Source organism: Ischnura elegans, chromosome 1 (assembly GCF_921293095.1).
Source record: "Ischnura elegans chromosome 1, ioIscEleg1.1, whole genome shotgun sequence".
Lineage (NCBI taxonomy): Eukaryota > Metazoa > Arthropoda > Insecta > Odonata > Coenagrionidae > Ischnura > Ischnura elegans.
Genome location: NC_060246.1, coordinates 134,955,508 through 134,979,443, shown reverse-complemented (window position 1 = coordinate 134,979,443; position 23,936 = coordinate 134,955,508). Strand labels below are relative to the sequence as shown.

At 39.9% G+C, this 23,936-nt stretch overlaps 1 protein-coding gene across 1 annotated transcript in view; it reads right to left on the bottom strand.

The window, feature by feature from the left end:
* The window catches only part of LOC124170515, a 110,153-nt gene that overhangs the window by 25,368 nt on the left and 60,849 nt on the right, over positions 1–23,936 (bottom strand). Inside the window, exons 7-13 of the mRNA XM_046549288.1 lie at positions 23,470–23,635; positions 21,498–21,769; positions 19,542–19,623; positions 18,239–18,382; positions 7,940–8,183; positions 3,029–3,201; positions 1,570–1,833 (exon numbers count right to left, since the gene is read on the bottom strand). Of these exons, the coding sequence (XP_046405244.1) occupies positions 1,570–1,833; positions 3,029–3,201; positions 7,940–8,183; positions 18,239–18,382; positions 19,542–19,623; positions 21,498–21,769; positions 23,470–23,635 (1,345 nt within the window). The remainder of the gene's footprint in view (positions 1–1,569; positions 1,834–3,028; positions 3,202–7,939; positions 8,184–18,238; positions 18,383–19,541; positions 19,624–21,497; positions 21,770–23,469; positions 23,636–23,936) is intronic.

Genomic DNA, 23,936 nt, shown 5'->3' with positions numbered 1-23,936 from the left:
TTTCCTTCGTTAGATAGGGTATCAATAATCCTTATTAAAGCCAAACTCTACCTGCTAGCAGCCTGCATCGTAGCGGCGCTCATAGCTTCGCACCAAGATAGCTTCACACGGCGGCAGCGGGAACCAGAATGACGTCACACGGGCTTTTCCCAGCATTCATACATAGTCGTCGCGTTTTTGCACGCTTGAAATTTTTCACTTTTCATTTAATCGCGAAAAATAGATATCGTCATTTAAAAATCTAAAAGAGCGAAATACGTACTCCAGGAGTTATCTTTCGATTTAGGCAATAAAAAAATAGGAAACCACCCTATTCCCGTGCGTAATCGGTGACAGTCACAACAGTCGGCGACACACACAGAATGGAACACGAAAACCGAGACACAAGTCGACTTGTGTCGACGTGTGTCGATGAATGGAGAGCACCCAGGTTGGGCAACTGTAGGAGCGGATTTGATTCGGTGGGCGATTGTTGAGCGTTTTTGCAGTGGAGGTATCGACATGTGCACTAGGGTGGGCCGAAAAAAGGTTTTTTCCCTAATCAAATTTGCCGTATGCCGGAAAGTTGCAAAATGATATAAGGATCTCGCACATAAAATTTTTTTCAAATCGGATGATATAAACCACTGCCCCCGAGCTCTAAAGTTTAAAATTTTGCGAAAAATCAGGCCGATTTCAGAATCAGACGGCTATGAAGACGAATTTTATGAAAATATGGGATAATGGATAATATTAAAGATTAGTGTTTATATTTTATAAAGATGAAATTTGAAGTTTATTTGATAAAATCTATGGTTCAAACAATGTCTATGAATTAACAACAAAATTAGAGTATAGACCACCCGCTAAAACACAACTTATTTTTGCCTACGTTTCTAAAATTCCATTTTGGGGGCAAAATTGCAGATAAAATAAGATGTATTTCGATTGAATTTAAGTTTTTAGCAAATAATTCATCATATGGTGGTAAATAATCCCACAAAAAGTAATAAAAAGTTAAATTATTTTAAATTAACATCAAACATAATCACGAATAACGTACCTGTGGAGCTATTTTCAACAAGAAATTCAGCCAAGGCTGAGAAAGAATGGAACGTGAACACCAAGCATTTCACTACTAGTTTCGTGAAGAAACTACCCAGAACTCACCACGAGGAAGTGGCTACCATCGAGTTCCACCCTTGTCCCCCCAGCCAACCTTACAAAGGACTCGATTGTGTAAGCACATCAATTACTCTGAAAATATTATATTATAGAGAAAATCTTACCAGGTGTGGAGTGAAGTGCGTGATATTTGTTGCACCCGAAAAGTTCAGGGGTAATGATTTGCCCACTTATGAAGAGATGATGAAAATGTTTTTGTAATCTCGGTACATTGAAGAAGAAAGTTAAAATACCATTATTTCTGTGCCGGGAATCGCGGAGACAGTGGCCTATGCCATTGAAGACATTTGGCATAGATCCTCTATCCCAGTGCACATCGTGTGCACCTCTTTACAGATTGGTAAGCACACTATCGGATTAAGCTCATGCCATTCGCCCCAATTGCATGGTGGGGTTCTGACTCACCGGTGACCTCGGCGAGGCTCTGCAGGTCCTTTTTGCCGTCGGAGGCGCCGAAGGGGTGCAGTCGGTGGGCGTCTGCGGCCGCGGACTCCGAGACGCTCCTCTTGGCGTCCGCCCTCCGCGCGATCGCCTTGGCTATCTCGCTCGCGCTGATGCTCTGCGGCGCGCTCCTCCTCAGCTCCACGAGCACGGGCGGCAGCGGACGATGCGGCGGCTGCGTCGAGGACGGCGGCGGGGCGGGTCGGATCCCCGCGGCTTCGAGCGGTCCTGCGTTTATATGACGCTCCCTTTAGCCAAGACAACTGACCCTTGCATTGCAACACACAAACCGAGTCGTCTCAAAGACATCGCCTCCGACTCTCCGCGGTAGAATCTTTTAGTTTTTCTTTTTTTTTTATTAATCCACATGTTATCCACGGGCTAAGCCAGCGTTTTTAAGTCACTCGGCGATCGGCTATTCGCTGAATCTGGACCTTACTTTCGTGCATCTGGCATGCTATTTTTTTCTCATATAGATTGGATTATCTTGTCCACGAATCTATTGGTAATTTTAATGTTCTGATAAATCGAGCATTTATGTGAAAAGAACTTTTTATCTCTCTCTCTTTATGAAGTCTAAAACTGGCAAGTTTCTAGGAACAGGCACGATTCTATCAACTTTTTTTTATCGGATAGCTCAAGTCACGAGTAAGGCAAAACCTGCTGCATGGGTGCTTTTTTAGACGAGATTTACAAAAGTTTGTCGTCCACTGATTGAGTTTATTTTAAATTCTCCAAAAGGAGATTTGTTGAAGATGTAAATTATGTAATACCATCAAGACTACTTTTTTGCGTAGCAGAATGGTCTAGGTACTAATAGACTGGAAGTGGCTAATGGCTTAATTTTTGGATTATTAACTAATCCATCCACTTGGGCGTCTTAGGTTGGGGGTGATAAGAGGCTTATCTTTACTCTTTCCTCTCAGGACGAGGTATCAACTTTCAAACAGAGGTAACATGAAAAAATAAAGCGAAATGTATGTCTCTGGTTCAGTCTCATCGTTCTACCTCTTCCCGGGATCTGCTGATTATAACCCTCTTCCACCCACCGGTAACCCTCCTCAGTCTCTCGCGAGTTTATCTCTCCACATTTGACAGAAACAAAAATCCCAAGAGAAAAAGGAAGGTTGGGCGCCATTCTCAAACAATGAGCCTGCTGTTTACGAGATCAAGTCATTTAAAAAAATATACTCTCGTATATTTTTTTTCGTCCTCTCAACGTCTCAGCATCCCCATGCAATCAAGTCCTTCCTCGGTCGCAGAGAATGAAAGATTTTGACGAGCACGGGCTGCATGGTTTTTTCGCGAATGAGACAGCCGTCCAACCCGCGCCTACTACCGCGCAGAGCTCCGCGGTCGGCGATGGTCTTTGTCGCGTGGGGAGGAGGCATGCTGGGTCTCCGTATGAGTGGGGGTGACGTGCCTTCCGAGTTCGCTGTGGCGCCGCCCATCATGAGCATCTCCGTCTTGGACGAGGTCCTTCGCAGGCTCTCGTCCAGGGCCGCCGCCGCAGCAGCCGCTTCCTCCGACCGCCGCGTCGCCTCCGCCGCGACCATCAGGGCTCGGTCTTTGGCATCCTTGGCTGCTTGGATTCGCCTTATGGTGGAGAAATTAAAAGATATCGTGAGGAAAATTATTTATTAACTCGAGGCCAACCAGAGGGATCGGCCGAAGCTCAAATTGATAGTACTATGAGTACCAACGTCGTAAATCCGTTAGGGAAATTATTTAGCAATCGTATTTAAATAAATAAAAGATCGTGGCACTTTTCCAAAACAATTTGTGGAAAAGTGCCACGATATTTTATTTATTTGAATATGTCTAACGTCCACCAATTGAAGCCTGAATCTGTTGACATTATTTAGCAATCAAGTGATAAGCTAATAAATCATGTCCATATGAAACGAAGAAAATTTTAAAATGAGTAATCTAAAAAATGTTCATAATCTAGGCTATGAGTATAAGCAATTGCAAGTTTTTATTTTGATTTAAAATATATAAAAGGGCATGAATTGATGATTGATTGGGACCCTTGATGTAGAATTTACCTTTATTCTATTTTACATTAAACCTTAGCATACATTTTACCTTATTTCTCGTTGCCCAGTCGTTTTCTGGATATGCAATTGAAATGCATGCAAGCAATGATGCGATGGTGAAATGATACAGCCAAATTTTTTAAATTAAATTTTTTAACCTTCATAGTTAGGAATTATATCAAACACAAAACGTTTATTCGCAATCATGCTGTGGGAAAATCTGCAATTTCTGTGTAGGTTTTGAGATTGGAGCTGCCTTTCTGGTTGATTACTTAATTTATTAAAAATTTTATGCAACAAGTTTTATTTATAGATAACACGTGCCATATATTTTATACGTAGAGTTCAAATTAATAATCTCTGATACCAACAAACCAACCCCAAGCATATATAGGCATGTGTACAAAATGGAAGTGAAAATTAGATTTGTTTTCTACTCGACATACGTCAAGCTTTATCTTCATTTTATGAGCACCATTAAAATATTTGATATTAAAATTTTACACTTGGACGAAATCTGTATTTCATTTCTCGCTTGCCAACCTATTAATTGAGGCATCGACCATGGGCGAGCAGGTTCATCATTCAGTCTCTTCAAGCAGCTCACGTATGTTCCATTTTCTAAAAATTATATTATCATATTGATAAAATAAAAGTCAAGTCTGGCGAATATCATTAATTACTACTGTCATCAATTACGTTGCAAAGTTAATCTGAAAAATTGTAAAATACGTTTCCCAGGAATGGAATCTCTTTTTTACAAAAACTTGATGATATGTGCTCATTAAAATCTATCGTCACTGATTGCTATTGATCCTCGAACCATAATTTTAGAGGTATCGTCAGGCAATATTTTTTAATATTTTCAGCTTTTGAATAGGTGCCAAGTATAATAAAGTCCAATCAATACATCCTTTTGCCATAGAATTTTGTTTCCACGCCACTGGAATCTAATTACGACGGAAAATTCTCACGGAAATATGCATCATGGGCCCAGGCAATACCTTGAGTGCTCTTTCAAGTAGTTCAATGCTGGTTGAATCCGTATTCCGTTATTTCTTCCAAAAGAAAGAGGAAAGAAAAATAAAAAGTGATTCCAACGACTCCGTTTCCACGTGTCACAACTTTTGTTTACGTCGAGATCAATATCAATACATTCGGGCACCATCGCACCATCCCCGTACACATATATGTACGCCTCGAATCTCTTGGGATCCATACAGTGGAGAGAAAGAGGATATAGGTATGGACGTTTGAACGGGCACTCCGTGGTGGAGGGAGTCATGTGAAGGATTCCAAACCGCACATAGAAGTAGAGGTGGGAAAAAATCAATCCAGGATCGCCTCGAATCGAATAATGGCGAACTATCTCTCGTCCACGTGTCACAAGGAATGACCACCGAAAAGAAAAAAATTCTTCTCGATGGACATCCGTCTTTTACCTTGGAGTGAGCATTTGTTATCTGTGAAATGTTTTCAAACGCATCCTGTTATGAGAAAACCTCCCTGGAGGGAAAGGGTGGCTCGATATCATGAGAGTGCTCGCTGAGATTTGGCAGGCGTCAGGGAGAACAATGGATGAGTTTGTGAACGTGGAAGCCGTGAGAGAAAAGTCTGCAACGTGAGGCGTTTTAAATGGAATGGAATCCTAGATTTTTGCCGAAAAACCGTTACAGACTCACGGGACCTGAAATAGTTCGATGGAAACAAAAGTATTTCTGAGTTGCGAACGGAGCATGAATCATTTTGCATGCCCTAAAAGGATATGTCACGTTCAGTTAATTATATAATACCAAAGTTTGAATTGATGGCACGACAAGTGCTAATATTATAATAATAATAGTTCTAATGTTAATCAATAAAGGAAAAAACTGTACAATCAGGGGCCTCACGGAAATGATGGTCTTTCATGAATCCGCTAAAGCAAAGCTTTTGCTATGAAGGCTAAGGGGTAAAAGTGCTATCTTGATTAACTGGACAGTAGAGTGTCGAAGGAGTAGCGTATTGTAATAATAGAAAACAAAGAATGACCATGAGAATGGTGAATGTAATCAGGGAGCATCTGAGGTGAATTACATTGAGCCCACGAAGGCCATGACGTCCACGACTTCTTTTCTCCCATTTGCGATCACGACGTCCCTCGACGTCATAGCCTTCGCAAATGGGAGAGAAGGAGAGTGCATATTGCGGATGGATTCCACCGCAACTGCTTTGTACGCAGGCACCCTGCCAGTCAAACGAGACAGTCTTAAGGGGCTAGCCTTTTGGGGCTAGATATAAAAGGGTCCCACGACCCTGCCCCCGAGCTGATTTGGAACAGACTAACAGTTGCCATAAATATAAAAGACGGAGTGGTCTCTTAAAATTTAGGCAAGCGTACCTAATAAGGGGTAAAAAGAAGTTTGACATTGTGAAAAATCGAATGTAACATCGATAAGCGCAAATAAAATCTGCTTGCAACACCGTCATATCCTTGGGCTGGACGTACTCCTTGTGTTAGGATGACGTGGAATCCGTTAAGAGAGAGAGAGAGAGAGAGACGGTTCGACGCTAGTTTCAGCAGACCTCGGGCCATTCGCTCAGGTACATCCCACACCTTCCCCAACCTTCCTAGTCATTTTCTCTTCTCCTTGGTCTCGATCGCCCGCATTATTTTCCTTTGATTATTCTTGAATAAAACTGGTGTCTTTTTCTTAGGAATTACTTTTTGATAAGTTTCTACCGACGACCCATATCCCCTAGCGCGTCTCAACATTCCTGAACATTTGCATAGTTGGAGAGATTAAAAGGAAAATATTTATCCCAGATTTTCCATCTCAAGGTCTTACGAACAAAGAAAAAGGTTTTCTGGGCGCCAGGTCACCACTTCTTTCAACCAGCTTCTATCAGTATTTGAAGTCAAATTTGTTCGAAGCGAATGCAGAGAGACGCAGGAGATATGCTGTGGGTATGAATTTTTCAATCCAAATAACTTTATCATCAGTGATTTCTCTTGGATGAGCCATTTTATGTAGGTATTTTAGGATTGTATGACAAAATAGGATAAAAATACCAGTTTTTTTTTCTTTTGCCGTCCCATTTTCTTGCTTGAAGATATTGCAGAATCATTTTGTTTTGTCGTTAATATGGTATTCAAGACAGGCTGTAATGAAAGCAGGTTCACTGGACGAAAAATGTTGATATAGCAGATCAAATTATATGAATAGAAATGTGGCATATCTCCCTTGTAAAACCATGAAAAACCCTGACGTAGTAAATAGTAATTTATAGTCTTCCACTGTGAGCCAAGGAAATTGAACTTCCAGACAGGGGACGCGAGCACCTAGATTTAAGTAGCTATGGATGGTAACCCATAGAAACTTAGTTCAAGCCGAGCAGTGCGTAAATTCGGTGACTTAGCGAGAATCGGTGTATCTGTTATGCCCTTGCTCACAAATTACTACCACTTGTAACACGAACGTAAATGTACGTAGTTCGAGGGAATATTTGAAAGGTGTTTAATGTTTACTATAGTAATCACTTTGTTTGCTTTTTTACTTGCAAGAGGACTCCATTAAAGGAGGCCCAAGAACATATCCGTTAACCGCTGACTCTGTTGCCGTTTCGCACGCATTTTATTCGACGGCGCCATTAGGCCATTAAATGTGTGGTTTATATGATTTATTGGCACAGTTACATATTACTGCCGCGTATTCACTCGTGAAAAGTGGGTGTAGAAGACTGGTAGCGCCACGAGTGGCGATTTTGAAATCTGATTTTAATGCGCGCCGAGCGACAACAGTTGTAGTGGTGGACTACGGAGTAGGTACTCGGATATGGTGTTCGTGGTTACTTGAATACTTGTTAATTTGGTAGTTATTTAAATACTCCAACGGATGAAGTTCGCCATGAAAAAATATTTGACTTGACCGGGATTCGAACCCGGTTCTCCTGATTGCCGATGATTGATCAGATATTCACCAGTTCCACCACCAAGCCATTTTTGGTGGTGGAACTGGTTAACACACCTGAACGGCAATCAGGAGATCCGGGCTCGAATCCCGGCTAAGTCAAATATTTTTTCATGGCGAACTTCATCCGTTGGAGTATTAAAATTTGCAATCGTTCGCGTGACTGCGTACAAAGTCACTTGTTCCTAAAGCGCTTTGGTAGTTATTGATTTGTTCTTCTGTTTATGGTCGAAGTGTGGTAAAAAATGGTGATATAATAGATCGGATATCGAGGGTATAGCGGTGGAGGGGTAATAATTATAAAAGGACGATTTCCTGAAAAAAAGAGGGCGTGTATGTACTCACATGTGCACGGAGAGGGGTCTGTAGAGTGCGGCGCCGACGCAGACGTGGAGCGTGCAGGCGCCGAGCAGGAGGAAGGCGCCCTGGAAGCCGTGCGCGTACACCAGGTGGTCGATGATCCAGGGGAAGAGGAGGCCGCCCGCCGCCGTGCCGCTCACCGTGATGCCGTTTGCGATGGCGCGGTGCCGGTCGAAGTAGCGGGACACCAGGATCACGCCCGGGGTCGTCGACAAACCGCCGCCGATGCCTGTAGAAAATAGTCGAGAGTTATTGCATTACTACCCCTTACCCCTTATACTACCACTTATTTAAATATACCGTAGTTACTCCCGGTATACTTTAATTAGTCAAGAGCGAACACCTCTAAGGGTACTCGCATGGTGAGGAGTTAGAGGTGGAGGTGGAGATAGAGGTAGAAGTAGTATCGCATAGTAAAGAGGTTTACGCTCGCAGACTTCCCTCAGCCTCGACCACGAGCAAGTCCCCCACTGTGTGGCGTCAAGTATAAAGGTTATTTGGTTAGTTGTGACATTTTTACAATGTTAAGCGATAGTAGTGATGATAGTGACGACATGCCGTCAGCATGTAAATGGTGGCTGATTGGTACATTAATTAATGGAAAATTCAGTGCTCATACCAAAACTCAAGTGCGACAGAAACTGGGAGAATATCAACATCTGTAATTACAACTAAAGGAATACCCAGACAAATTTCAAGAACACTTGAGGATGTCACCTGAAACGGGCCCTGAACGCACCAATTACGGAGTAGCCTCCCGACACACCTCGTGACGCAGCGTTCGAAAAGACAAACTCGTTTGTCTTTGAAAGCGGTCTCGCGCGACCTCCTGGTGAACCTTGAGGTAAACCTCTACCTCAACCTGCTCAATATGCGCGAGCCCATAACACACAATGCATTTGTGTTACCTCGAATTACCGCGACCTACACCTCCACCTCTATCTCCTCACTTAGCAACTACACTAAGTGTTCAAAGTTCGGGGCAAGGGGACTGCATAGAGGAGGTCCAAATCCATCCCATAAAAGGCTGACTTCTGTCGTCACTTCGGTCGCAATGTAATCGATTTCAAAAATGTCCTTAATTTGGCGATGAGAGCAATGTCCTTTTTGTTTTCCGATATTTTACAATATAATGTTTTTAATTGCGAGGCATAGCATTGAAAAGTTATGAATTTTATAAATCATATCGTCATACGTATAAATTTCGGTCAATATCCCTAATTATACCTCATTTCCCCGCGAAACTCGGATCACTTTGTTCGTCAGCGACGCGAGTGGCGACTTTTTTTTAAACCCATTTAAGTGCGTGGACGGTGACGACACATTAATAGGTCGACTTGAGGTTCCTCTTCTTATAGTATTCGTGGTTCTGGCTTCGCTCTCCGGCTATGGCGCATTGCGCATGACATGGACTGCTAGTCGTATAAAATTCTTAGCAGTCCACACCATCTAGTCCGTTATAGTACATATATTTCCTGGGAGGGGAATGATGCCTCGGTAGCTTAAATAGCTAAAGCAGTCCACCGGATGCGTGGGATGCGGGTTCGAATCTTGGCCAAGGCAAGTGATTTTTTTATCTATAGAATTGTCGTACATAAAACCCGTTAATAAACCTCAATAGACGTATGGCGGGAGGTGTTAGGACACAAACAAACTTGATTGAAGCTTTCGCGGCTCATGATGATTAAAAATAACTCACATTCGGGTGTATGCCGCGTGTCGTAGTGGAGATTGCCGCGACGTTTCGCGACCGACTGCTGGTCACCAGCAGTCGGTCGCGAAACGTCGGGGCAATCACCACTACGACACGCGGCATACACCCGAATGTGAGTTATTTTTAATCACAAACAAACTGCATGAGAACACAAAGATATTTAAGGGATCGTTAATGAGATTGATTGTTCGAGTTCGACCTTGATATTTTAAAAGAGCATTACCGCTTGGGGAAAAAACAAATTCCTATACCTAACCGGTTGGCAAAGTATCTATAATAGCTAATGGTTTCTATCGGACCTGTGTCGGATCATGTTATTGTTCCAGTGGTACTAAAAAGAGGATTTTATTGGGTTAATCCATGGTCATTTAAATTATTTTTCCCGTTTAAGGGAAAATATTTACTCTTCTCGACCCGATTCCGGTATCTTTATTTCTCATACTTTTTACAAATCCCTCTTCTTGTGGATGGAGAGTAATGGGGAACAGGGGCATTGGAGCGTCAGAGGTTTTAGGGGGTGCTAAATTGGTCAATGTCGCTCCAGTTCGTAGGGGAGATTCGTTCGGAGGTAAAATTGGAGTGCGATGGGATGGAAGAGGGTTCATCTACATCTACATAATACCCCGCAAGCCGCCTAAAAGGCGTGTGGCAGGGGTTGTTAGGACACCAGCCGTTTACAGCAAAAAAAAAAAAAAAAAAAATGAATGAAGTGCTCTAACGAGGTTGGGACTAGCGTTTATTAAAGTCCTTTATGGTTCGGGGGAAAAACGAATTCCCATATCTATCCGTTCGGTAAAACATCTCTCTTAATTTATCGCTTCTATCGGACCTGAAAATATAGTGTGGCTCTAATATTATGTTCTCTGTGTCGCTCTTAAAGATATCCATTCTCAATTGTTCAAACAATCTAAGCCTAGCGCGCAGCCTCCGAGTCTCCAATGGCTCCCAGCCTAACTCGCTTAACATCTGGGTAACACTGTCTGTACGCCCGTAGCCGTCTTTGACGAAACGCGCAGCCTTCCTTTGCATTTTATTCAGTTCGCGGATTAAGTCTTTCTGCGCCGGATCCCATACACTCGCTGCATATTCAAGGTGCGGTCGGACGAGAGCGAAATAGCACCTTCCTTTTACTTTCTCATCCGAAAATCTTCCCACAATACGCTTGACGAATCCTAATTTCTTCAGGGCTATGCCGCAAATATTCTTTATATGTCTTCACCACGTAGAGATGGTTCAAGGGAATGAGTCCTTTTTTTGGTATCAAGGTGACGGAGGTTTCGGGGTGTAGTGAGGGTTTCAGGATTAAGGAGAGATGAAAGGGTTAGAAATTGAGTAGGAGTCCCTAAAGTTCCCTCCTTTACCCTTATCCGGATCTTATTTCCCCCGCACTGTCCGACAAACGCAAGGGACGGCTAAAAAAAATCTTACAGAAAAGAGCTCAGTCTCAGAATTAGGTCACGCAAACTGGGTAATGCTCTAGAAAATCGGATTAGGAAAGTATCCCTTAAGATGACTCAAGCAGAGTTTATATCATGTTCTGGGTATGAAAAACGACCCATTTTATTCGTTTAAAATACATTCCATTTTTTCTAATTTGTTTTCATTGATCCGCACTCCACCTATTAGTAAATGGTACTCATAAAAAGTAACTATTTAAGTACTGGAGTAAATTCCGTTAAAAATTGGAGATAACAAGAAAATATTTGGTTCAAAAATTATATATATGTATATATCATATCCATTGGAATATATTTTTAAGAATTTATTTTGATTTGCTACGGTAACTGAAGTCTTATCGGAACGTATTATTTCAATGAAATGCTATGAAGACATACTGACTTTCTTTTTCAATAAATAAAAGCTCCGGAATTCCTGTGTGATTACCATCGCATTCGTGGTGTATTCCATGGTAATTTAAATTAGTACATATTTTAAAATTTTCCCATAATTGCTGGAGAAATATTCGTTGGCAAAGGGAATCTCAAATTTCAATAATCTCTTACGGAAATTTGGAATATTCTACTTCAATGTGAGTGTATGATTCCACCGATATATTTTTTATAGCAAATACGATACCAAATATGAATTTAATAATTTTTTCGCTGAAATGAGCTTAAGCTAGTTGGTTTTTAAATATAGATGAGCATCGAATTTCGAAAAATATGTCAAAATTCAAAACACACAGGAAGCCGTTGGGCAATATACCTATTTCGTGGCTTTTCCAGCTAACTGCATTAATCAAATCTAATGTATTTGAAATTTTTTTCTCTTGTGCATCTTATTAAGATGTGCTATTGAACTTTTGTATTCCAAATAATTTTTAATCCGCTCTGGAATATGCTAGAGGTATTTAGGATAAAATCTAATGGTAACATTATGCGTATGGCATCATTATCATTATTTATTATGTTTGTCCTTTTACACATTCAGAAGTATATATATTTTTTGTTTTGAATGTGACATAAGAAGCCCTTCCCTCTCGATATTTCGAACAATTTCACGTTAAAATACGGCTTTGGTGACATAGTAAGCATTGTCACTCATCTGTCGTGTGTCTATCACGAAATCTGGATGCGTGTCCAATATGGCAACCTGTTGCGCATTAGTAGCAGATAGCAGAGATTCTTTTGTGTATATAATGGTTAAATAGCTTAATAGACACAGAAGATAATTTAAAATCTGGGGTTTGGTTCTTCACAGAAAAAATATAAAGGCACAAGAGTGTTTTTCGAAGTTGATCTATGTTGTGGCAAGTCAGTTGCTACCATCTGTGGGAGGCAATTATTGTTTCAGAGTATATTAGGAACATAAACAAATATTTCAGGAGTGAAAATTATTTATTATGTTGGTATCTTACGAATTTCTGCAATGAAATTTTTGTAGATGGCCATGTTTTAAGTATGATTTATACGTATAATAAGAAGGCATAATGCATTTTCTGAAGGTGGAAGGCCACTTATCTCAGATTACGAAAAAACAGATACATTTCTTTTGTTTTAGTTGGACATTTTTTAAAAGAACATTTGGCATGGACAAATTTAGATCGATGCTATCGATAATTAGAACAGTTGAAGTGTTCGATATTGACCTCAGTAAATCCAGGTTCAGCGGTTCCGAGGTTAACACCGGATCTCGTGTTCCAACCTTGTTCGTGCTATCTTAATTCTATATCCAGACAGACACTTTTTTGTTACCCATTCTAAAAATATTATAAAAATATTTTATGTATCAGTTAAAGTTCTTTGAAGGTGTGCCGGTGAAACAGCAGAAGAATTCCAAATCCCGTCAATCGATTCTCGGGAAAAATATAGGTCATATATTGAAATGTATTCTATGCCGCTACATATCACCGAGGAGTGAACTTTTGTATTCAAAATGCTGAAGAGTCGGAGTATTTTTTTAGCCCCTATGCATAAGTGCTCCTGACCATTTTGGGTTAAGTTTCGTGCTTGTTTTTCCTCATATTTAGTAAAAATAATGTAACCGCATTGTATCATGTTGTAAAGTAAGTAAAGTTTTCACCATCCAAATCGTTTTCACATTTTATGTTTACTTCACGTCTCAGATATCTTTAAATTTTTAGATGAATATTCTTATGAACCCCTGTTCAAACACATAGCAAACTCCTCTGGTTCCAAAATTCCTCCTGTCCAAAATTCCTGTAATTCCTCCCCCACAAAAAACCGTAATCTGCAATTGGTTGATAATGTAGATGACCAGTGCATTATTTAAATATTTCCGCTTCCTAAGATTTAAGGGTAAGTATACATTAATTTAGGCGCGAGAACGGACAGGAGAAAAAAGTGAGAGAATAAAAGTCAGATTGAATATTTTAGCATTTAGTGAGAGTTGCAAAGGAATTGACTGTTAACGCCATTGTATCCGCCTAGGTGTTTAGCTGAGGCATTCATTGAAGGCATTCGAAAATTGCGAGCGTTGGAACACGACGCTATCCTTATTCTCGCATCTACTGGTTTGCAGAAAATATAACCTTTTTACTTCCAAAATGTTTTAACTGCACAGTGATTTTAGATTTTGGTAGACCTATAGAAACGAGAAAGGTTCTTAAGTGGTGAGAAACGCTAGGTTGACCTAACTGCGTTGCAAGGGACCGATGCATTAACAGTTTCCATTCAATGGGCAGAATTCTTGAAATGAATTGAATCGAAACTCGAATTGACCTCTCAATCCAAGTTATGACCCAGAAGACCTTCAACGTCTTCCTTTATTGATTTCCGTCCATTCGCAGTGAAAATCGGCTGCATTATTTTCACACTCCGTCTAATCTCTCTATTCCTGTAAAAAAATCTTATGGGAAAGAACCTCGCGTGCATCCGAGGGTTTTAGAGTGCTTGGGAATCACGCCATCCTAGGCGAAAGGCTTTTGTAGCCCAGGGTACGTTTTTTCTCCGAAAAGGTCGAATAAAGTGCTCGGTAAACTTGTTTCAGGGAAGCATGAATTGAATTTGCGAAACAAAAGTATACTCAAATATAGGCTATAGTATATACTTTTAACTTTTGATATATTCCAATTGTTTTTACAAATTTTCCACTTAGATCTGTCATTTAAAATTAATTTTATTCTAAATCAAATTACCATACTCAATAATGCAAGACTCTACTTGGTGGAAATCCATTTCCATTTACATAATAAATTACACCAATATTAATTACGCTGGCCGAGGCATCATTTCCAAAAGGGTTATATTCAAGGAAAACGACCTTGAATGTGACCTTGACAACCGGAGTCGATGATATTAATATTTTGCGGGAAATACTGGCTGAATTAATGTCATACGCATGACAAATATTTACGCGGAAATAATAGCTTAGATTTTATTGCGCAATGCATGCAATGATCGGTCATAAGAGTGCAATGGATGTACACAGTGTAATTCCAGATTTTTACGAAAGGTTTCGCATGAATGAGTATTGGAAATACTAACGGAATAACACACAAAAAGACTCAATAATAAGTGTTCAGTTTTTGGGTGGTCCTTGTATTTGGAGTACCCGCTGGCCCTCGCAAGTAGGGTTAAGAAATATTCTGCTCATTCCCAATGGTAGTCTAATAGTTTCTGATTGTTCAGAACTCGATGAAAAATTGCAAGCAGCCCAACTAAAAGAACAGAGACCTTTATCCTGCATAAGATTCCTTTACTCGGTAGGGAGTTAATCAGGAGTAAGTTATAGTGTCACTTTTCAAAACCAATATTCGGATTGATACCCGGAGCGAATCTTGCGTAACCATGGCCGTTCTGATATTCGAAAATACATATTAAATCGCGAAAAGTATTTTTTTCCCCCAAGTTTCGGATCCGAAGTGCCTTCAATTGTTTCGCCAATCTCTCCGATCTCCCTGTCACTCGGCGTGACTTCTTGAGAGGGCTCAGCAATTCTCCACGAAGTCCCAATGCCGCGCAGGAGAGATCACATCCTTTTCGCCCGCCCGAGCGAAGTTTGACGTGATCTTCAGAGGGAGAAGGCTCCATCAGAGATCGCGAGAAAATAAAAAGAGAGAGAGAGAGAGAGACTGCTTACTGCTCTTTCTTTCTCCAGCGTACAGGCCGAAAAGAAGATCGGAATGCGCTCCTCAATTTTTTTTTCGGTGAGGATCACTGAGCGAGCGAGAAGTAGGATGGAATTTGTGGATGCTTTCACGAAGCCTCCTTCCGTGAGCGGAGAGAACTACACAACATCTTCTTTCTTTCGAGATTGGCTCCGTGCCAAAAGCAGCAGCCGCGTGATCTTCCCCCTCTCTTTCCCTTCAGGCGACGTGGAGCCTCTCTCTTTACGGGGGCCACTACACCGCGCCTTCGTACATCCCATTCAGTTTCTCTCCCCACCCTTGTAGCTCCAGAGTCCTATCTCCTTCTTTTTCCCTCCCGCCCTGAAAAGCGGTTTTACAGCCAGCCTTTCCATTGTGACTCGCTCGCAGTTCAACCCCCTTTCCCCTCCGACTGACTGACTATGTAACTCCTCCCTCCTTACCTTCCCTCCCTCCCTCCCTCTCTTTCCCCCCCCCTTTTTTGACTTACCCCTCCCTTAGCCACAATGCCAAACCACCCCATTTTCCACACGCATAAGCCCATTCTAGGAATCGAACGTCGATAATCGCGACTGACGGTCGGGAGCACTTCTGAGAGGCCTCGGATCTGCGAAGCCGAATTCGAATCCTCCGTGTATTTTTTTTTGTGTTGCGGTGGCGTTTTTCGGTGAAGATTAATATGTGGGTCTTTTATCCTCGGCCCAGCCTTAGTTTTGTCAATAATACACTCTACCCAAAAGCACAGTGCGAGATGATGTTTCAGGACTGTAGTGAGAAAAAAATCATTTTCTTGCTCAAGCAAAATTTAAAATTTTCTGGGAGTTTTTAGTTTCATATTTCACGTATTCAGTAAGCTTATCAAAAGGCAATGCGAAATTTAGCCTCTTGATAGGTTAAATTAAGGGAGTAAATGTATGCTAACTACATTATTCGAATGTTAGACGATAGTACTCAGATAAGTGAACTGAGAGAAATTCTCATTGAATTCCAGTATTCCCTGTAACTTCTTCTTGGTCAGGATCGAAAGACATCTGTGAATGCATTATATGTGCAATTCTTTTGATCACTGGTGTGTAAAATTCAGTTAAAATCTGGAGTGAGAATATACTCATCAATTGCTTCTAAATTATTACCAATATTTCTTCAGAGAGAAATGAATGATGAATATCTCCATTCCCAATACAATTTTAAATGCATGTAAAATTCAAAAAAGCAATGTATATAAATGATTCTACCAGTTTTTTGCTTCCTTCAAAAAAAATAATTTAGCAGTAGTCATACATTTACGATAATTATGGAAAATTAGCTCCCGGAATGTGATCCCGGAACTGAAGTTTTCTTAAATATCTAATCTTTTGTTGTGATAAACTTGCAACTCCCTCTCTCTTGGATAATTTTGTTAACTCCCTTTCTGTAATGGTATTCCTCCCACGTACACACTCACCATCATGGCTATGACAGTTCGATACACAAAGTTGATCCGAGGCTCTAACCCTTCATTCTATACTTTGTGAGCGTGAAGGTGCTCGGAAGTTTCGAGAATGATCCTGGTCCGTCGCGTCTACTTCCCCTCGACACCCGACGTCCTGTCCGCCCATTCTACGCCTCCGTCGCCCGTCTCAATTTCCGAGCTATTTTTTGCATCGCGAAAGATGAATGGAGTTCACAAAGTGACACGCCACCCCCGGAGAAATGCTCACAGTACCTACTGATTCCACAGTCACATGAGACGTATTTTCCGAAATCATTTCGATTGAGACGGCTGTATCATCGAATAATGCTTCCTAATGGTAGCAAAAAATTGGTCACGTTTTTCTTTAGTTCAAGTTTGCTTTAGATAGAATACTCACAGGACGCTGTTATATCGGTTTTGTAGCAATGTAGCACGCTCATGTGCTTGGCTTTTGGAATACCGAAAGTCATCTTGTGTATAAGTAATCACATGGTAAATCTATGCCACACGTGTAGTAGGTCAACTCCGGTTTACGACTTTCGAAGTACGCTATTGATTTATTGGGTATTTATCAAAAATGTATACATTATTTCTCGTGGTTTCATATGCCAAAATTTCATATTTCTTAGATCATATTCACAGCTTGAAATTTTGTGGATCATTCTGAGGAGGTTAGCAGATCGGTACTGACGTATATATCATCATAAATGCTAATGATAAACGAGAAAACGGTAGATATACAGCTGATAAATGTTCTTTAATAATTTGAAGATTGAAAAAAGTATTGAATTTAAATTATAAGCGATCGGCAGTGGTGTGAATACACCGGATCAGCTATCCTCCGTCAAGTTGGAAAACAACCATGAAAGACAAAAATAACAAATTTCCATGAGTATTAGAATGATAATAAGCGGTGCCGGTCTCACCGTAGTGATTTTGTATCCTAATCTAATCTAGTTTGCCAAATTAAAGTATCCAAATGTTTCTTTTTTTACATCGTTACTTACGTTTTTGTAATTGTCTGCGAAAGTCTATATATTTATATAAATACGTTTTTTATACATCTTATACGTTGCCATTGCCAACCTGATCAACGAAAAGAATGTGGGAATGTTACCAAAGACTCACCTTTCTAATTACCTTGAGTTAGACGCAGAATTGTCAAACTCACAGCCAGAAATCATTATGGATTGAGCTAAAGAACTCATAACGCCGAGGCATTTTCGAGAAGGAGGTCTATTTCACGATTTAATTCTCTTTGATTGACGAGTTTGTGACTAAGTGTAGATTTATTCAGCGAGAAATGTTTTTCTCGTCCATATTTTGAATATATGAAATTAGCATGTATTTAGGAACGATATGAGCAATCCCATTCATGGATAAAACACTAGCGTTGGAGTCTATCCACACAAAATGCAAAGATGCATTTACTCTAAATATATCTGACAACCACGAGGGAGAGTACGAGGCTCACTTTGGTCATCTGCCTCGCGGCCCCTAGAAGAATAGCTGGGCAGTACGAGGTTGCAAATCCTCGATTGCGAAATGGAAAAGAGATGGAGTACTTACCAGTGAGGACCCCGAAGGAGAAGAGGAGGTGTAGAAGCGAGGTGGCGAAGTAGGATAGGATGAGGCCGGCGGAGCAGAAGAGGCCTCCGACGAAGACAACGCTGCGACACGTGAAGCGCTGACACAGGATACTCGTGAGTGGAGCTGCGTAGGGATAAAATAATATGCGCTTCAGTTATGAGGGACACTTTATAGCGAATTTTTCTGGAAATCATACTAATAAGGTAATGTTTCACTGCTTAGTGATAGCATAGATAGTATGGAGTATCCACTATGGCCTTGAGACCTTTAACTTAGGCACGTATATGACTCCCCCCACCGTGACTCTCGCGCCGACTAATCATAGACAATGCAGTGCAGAACTAATGGGACAAAACAGTTAAAGGCTTTTACTGAGCGTTTTATGTGTACTGCGTTGTCTGTTGAGTATGGAAGAGTTATGTTCATCAATTCTGCCCAGAGGGGAACGCACTCATAGGATGGAAATAATTAAGATGTCATTCATTCAAGGATATTTCCTTGATTTCAAACATCTTGAGTTTCTCCCAATTTGAATAAATGATTTTCTTTATCTTCGTCGCAGAAATCCTAATTTCATCTTCACTTTGCAAATATTTATTCCCTTTGATCCAGTTTATTTTTTTCATTCCGATTATTTTCGGGACTAACATGTTTTCTTTTAGTTTTGTAAAATTAGTAATGAGGGAGATGAATAATAATGTCTCTGAGTTGTGAGTAGCTACTCTGAGGCAAGGTTTATTATTTTGTAATTAACGTTCGTTTTCTGGAATTGATATGTGGAGCCGAGAAGCTTTCTAGTCCATTGGAAAAATGAAATTAGAGGATATATTTTTACCAGTAATTTTCTTCATTATTTTCCCCATTATTAACTCTTCCGCGAAATGCCCAATTATTTAAACTCAGTAGGAGTAGTCTCCCTCATGGGTACCAACTACAAAAACGTAGTTCATTCTTCATTGTTCTGATAACAGTTAATAGTGGCAAATGTTGGCTATGGTCCTCATGAAGAAATTCTCTCTTTTAACTTGATATATATTCTATAGTTTCATTAATGAATTCTTCTCGGGTTCTCATCAGGGTTAATTCTTTCGTATTGTATCGAATTAATCTGGCTGAGAACCCTGGAAGAGTTCATTAATAGAATTCATCAGGGGAAATTAAAATCGTTTATCATATTACGGAGGCTTATCATAGTTTATAATAATATAATCGTTTATCATAGTTTCATTATTTTACACAATAGCATTGCTATAAAATATGTAAATAAAATGGAATATCTTACCCAATGCGAGGCAAAGTGTAGAAAGTATTGCTGGAATCCAGGAAGCGAATGCTGCCGATGAATCTTTGAAAGCTGCCATGACCTGAAAACAAATGAAAAACGGGCATAATAAAATATATTTTTTCCAATTATTATTGGCAGATGAGCGTTTGAATATTATAGTAAAGTTGCTGATGGGGTTTTCATTGGTTCCTTTTATTTTCATTTACCATGTTTCTTTACGTGTTTTTTTTACTGCGGTGATGCAAATTGTTCATCATATTTAAAATTTTTGCATTAAATAGCTTCTCTTTATAGCTACATGTAGCTACATGGCTAAATGTAGCTATGAAGAGATTAGCGGATAGGAGAGAGAAATGGAGAGCTGCGTCAAACCAATCTTAGGATTGTTGACTAATGATGATGATGATGATGCATTAAATATTTTAATTCCGTTTAATCGAACCTGCACAGCTAATAAAAATATTCATTTATTACATATTATATCAAAATAGTTTTGCTTTCATGGATGACGTTGATTATTGCTGATGCAAAAACACAGAGTATGGGTACATAGAACGTGGAAAATACAATGCATAACTTTTGCAATGATGCTTTCTTAACCGACATGAACCCACTATAGCGTCGTTTTTCATGTAAATGGCATGATTTTAGTTACAGAATTTATTAGCTAATTACTAAATTTAGCACAGTGACGTACCGATGTCTTATTTTGATCGTAAATCTCATGGTATAGCAAAATTTAAATCACTATTCATAAAACATTACATTGTAACTGTAATAAACATAACTATTGTCTATCCTTCACGTGTTACTCCAGAGAAATCATGTTTTTATTAAAGTAATAAATCACTTCATTTCACTATTTTCTGAAGTTCGTGGTAAAGTAAAGTTATTGGAACAAATTCGATTTAAAATCGAACGTAATATCAGATTTTGACCTAAATATGAGGCAAAATTGCTAACTTTGAGGACGCCACACCGCTGAGTATTATAACGCAAATATTTATGAGCGTAGATGGTAAAAATTATGATGTCGACGCTATGAAAGGTCCCAGGTGGACCCATTGGGAAATAATAGGTTGGTAGAGATATATACCTGGGAAAATGTACGATAAAGACCCCAGGAGAAAAGGTAACGGCTTTGTGGAGACTAAGTGGAGGGTAGAGAGAATTCATAGTTTATGAGGAGTTTGATGGCTACTGAAACAACCATCGGAGAAGAAAGCAATGGCTACTTCCATGTTGACGAAATAATAAAATAGTGGCGACAATGATAGAACATAAAATTGATTTTTCGTTTTCCCGTATACAATTTATCCTATCCAGTTTATAGCTTCATTTTGAAGCGCAAATTGCTGCATGAATTTATATTTTTCCGCCATTGGGTGGTTTCTCGAGGTGAGCTGATTCAATTTGGAAGCTAGAAATAGTTGTTTTAGGCATCCAAATATCACCTAATTATGCAGGCTACTTATGTTGATGCTATTGGCGTTGTTAAATGAGGGATTAGGGAAGAAAATAAGCTAGGATTTACACATATTGGTATGGACTTTAAGGCAGGAGTAAAAAAAAATCACTAGCAGCTTTTATGGCTCATTAATAATTTCTTCGGTCACTTGAACGTTTTTCGTTAATCGCACACAAATGTTACCTATTGACTATTTTAAAGAATTAAGCTATGGGAACGCTTGTGCACAAAGTTCATTGCTTGTATTTATTATTGCACTTATGTATTTAAAAATATTTCGTATTTACACGCGTTTTTACGTCGATTTGGGGTCTACACAGCTATGACAAAAGTGGCCTGCATGGTAGGATTCCGACCACTGCATTAAGCTAGCATTGCCAAGTAATACCAGGGATTTGATCATTTTATAGTAGGTAGTTTTGGATTTTTTTCAAAGGGTATATCTCTTTCTTCCTCACTTGATTTACAAAATCAGTGCGTCTCACCTCGACGAAGAGCACTCCGTAGGATTTGAAGAGGCCGGCGACCCAGAACTGGACGAGGAAAGCGCCGAGCACGACGGCCCATCCGTATCCGCCGTCGGGCGCTTGGAATCCGTCCCAGTCGAGGTCCTCCTCCTCCTCCGCCTCCTCCTTCTTCCTCTTCTTCCGCTTCTTCTTCTTCCGCTTCCTCTTCATCTGCTGATTCGAACCCTTGCCCTCCCCGCCGCTCCCACCGCCCTCACCGCCATCCGCCTTCCGACGGAACCGCGCGAAAGCTACACCAATTGACGAAAATGAATTACCTGAGTTTTGTATGCATTACAGTCAATGTTGACGCACGTGCGTAAATTATAAATCAAATAGAAAACCCTCAATAACTTTCAGCATAAAAGTTGCCATGGAAAGAAACAATGGGTTGTTGTTGATTTTGACGAAAAATGGAGACCACGGAAGTTTCAGAACTATTGTGCGTCAAAAGATGAAGAGGAAAAATAAAGAAAGAAAGTAAATAAACCGTTAGTAGTGGTCAGAAAATTAATTCTATCGCTGCATTATGATAATGTTGATTAGTGACTGTGAGTGTAGATCTTTAAGAATTATGTGGACAATTTTGGCCAACGTTTCGATATATTTTTATGCCTTTACCAGGGCTTTCTTTTCAGTGAATATGATTTATAATGAACTCACCCCAATGATATGCAAATATGAGTAATAGTCAGCAAGTAATTTCCTTTGAACTTATGCATCGTGGAATATTTCATTGTAGGCCAATTGAAGACCTCAGAGATAATTTTTCAAGGTGCTGGCATCGCACAACCTACAGCGATAGACGAGGGGAATATGATTTAAATAAACAATAAACAAATCATATCATCGCAAAAAAGTCCCAAACGAAAGTATAAAAGTATACAAAAACGCTGGCCAAAACTTTTACACTTAATTCTTAAAGACGTACACTCCAAGACACTAGAAAACGTGAAAAATTGAGGTCAAGGGAAAGGAAATAAAAACTCAATTACAGTTAATATGAAAAACTATCTCATTCGTGAACCTTTTTTATGTATGGCTAACGTGATATATTCACGCTTGAATAATTAAGAGGACGTATCATCCTCTTTCAGCTAGTCTTCTTTCGCGACGTTTCACTTGTTTAAAAATTATACTATCATCTTTAAATTTTATGGGTATTTGCAACGAAGTCAATTATCCACTCTTGATTGTGTTTCAAATTTTAATCTTTTTTCAACACTTTCTATATTAAAAAGTTTTATGCTAACGATAAATTCATTTTAGATAGAAATTAAAAAAAAAGAATGTGTATTTATCCTGAAATAATAGCCTATGCATCATGAAATAAAAGCTTTGACGCGAAAAAAGACTAAAAAGACCAATGAAGAGGGGTAATTCGTCGTGTTAGGGAGCTCACTCCAGCGATCGGCGAATATCAATAATATTTCCCGTGAGCCAGTATTTCGTGGAGTTTTTCTCTGAACCGTAAATTCAAGGCTTAAGAGATTATTTGTCAACTTACTAGCATCGCACAGTCTAAGGTGATAGACGAGGGAAAAAAATATTTCACCCATATTCTAGGCGTGTAGGAATCAATATTGCCTGCTAGAACTTTCCTTTTTTTATGGTTTTGCAAAGGTTTTCGTGCTCGAATGTTAAAGGAGATTAGAAAGTGATCTGCGATGAATTTTACCTATGAATGAATTTATTTTAGCTGGATGTATTTCAGTAAAGTACGTCACACATGTCACGTGTCACGATTTTTGGAATAAAGTTCACATTTAGTACTATGAGGTATACCTTGTGAATTAATTGCAGCTGATCTGATATGAATTATACCTATGAATGAATTTATTTTAGCTGGATGTATTTCAGTAAAGTACGTCGCTTTTGTCACGCGTCACGATATTCGGAATAAAGTACACATTTAGTGCTATGGGGTAATATTCTCTGATGTAGTACAGACCTTTCATTTCCTTTTTCTTCTCTTTCCTCAGTTCCGCTGCTTTGGCGATCAGTGGCCGAGCCGTTACGCTGGAGAGTGTGAGCAGGTTGTCTTCGTCCTCCGGTGTCGTAGAACCTGCTTCGGGACTCACGCGCGGTCTAACATCCAGTTCGTCGCGGCCACTTTCCTGTGAAAGGCAAAGGTAAGAGTATCTTTTCCGTCCCTCAGAAGTGCTTTTGTGCCACCCACAATTCTAAATGTACTGCGTTGTTGAGAAGCGTTAATGTTTATAGAGTCATTAACGCTTTCAATTTGTTTCGCCTGTAACTTTATTTAATTTTTTAATATTTGTAATGAGCTCTGGAGCCCTTTCCAGTAACTACGTCTCCTCGTAATTTCTCGTTTTCGAAATTTCGGAATGGAACTTGCCGTTTCTGTCTCCGATTCCATTTCCGTCACTCGGAAGCGCTTTTATGTCATCCGTAATT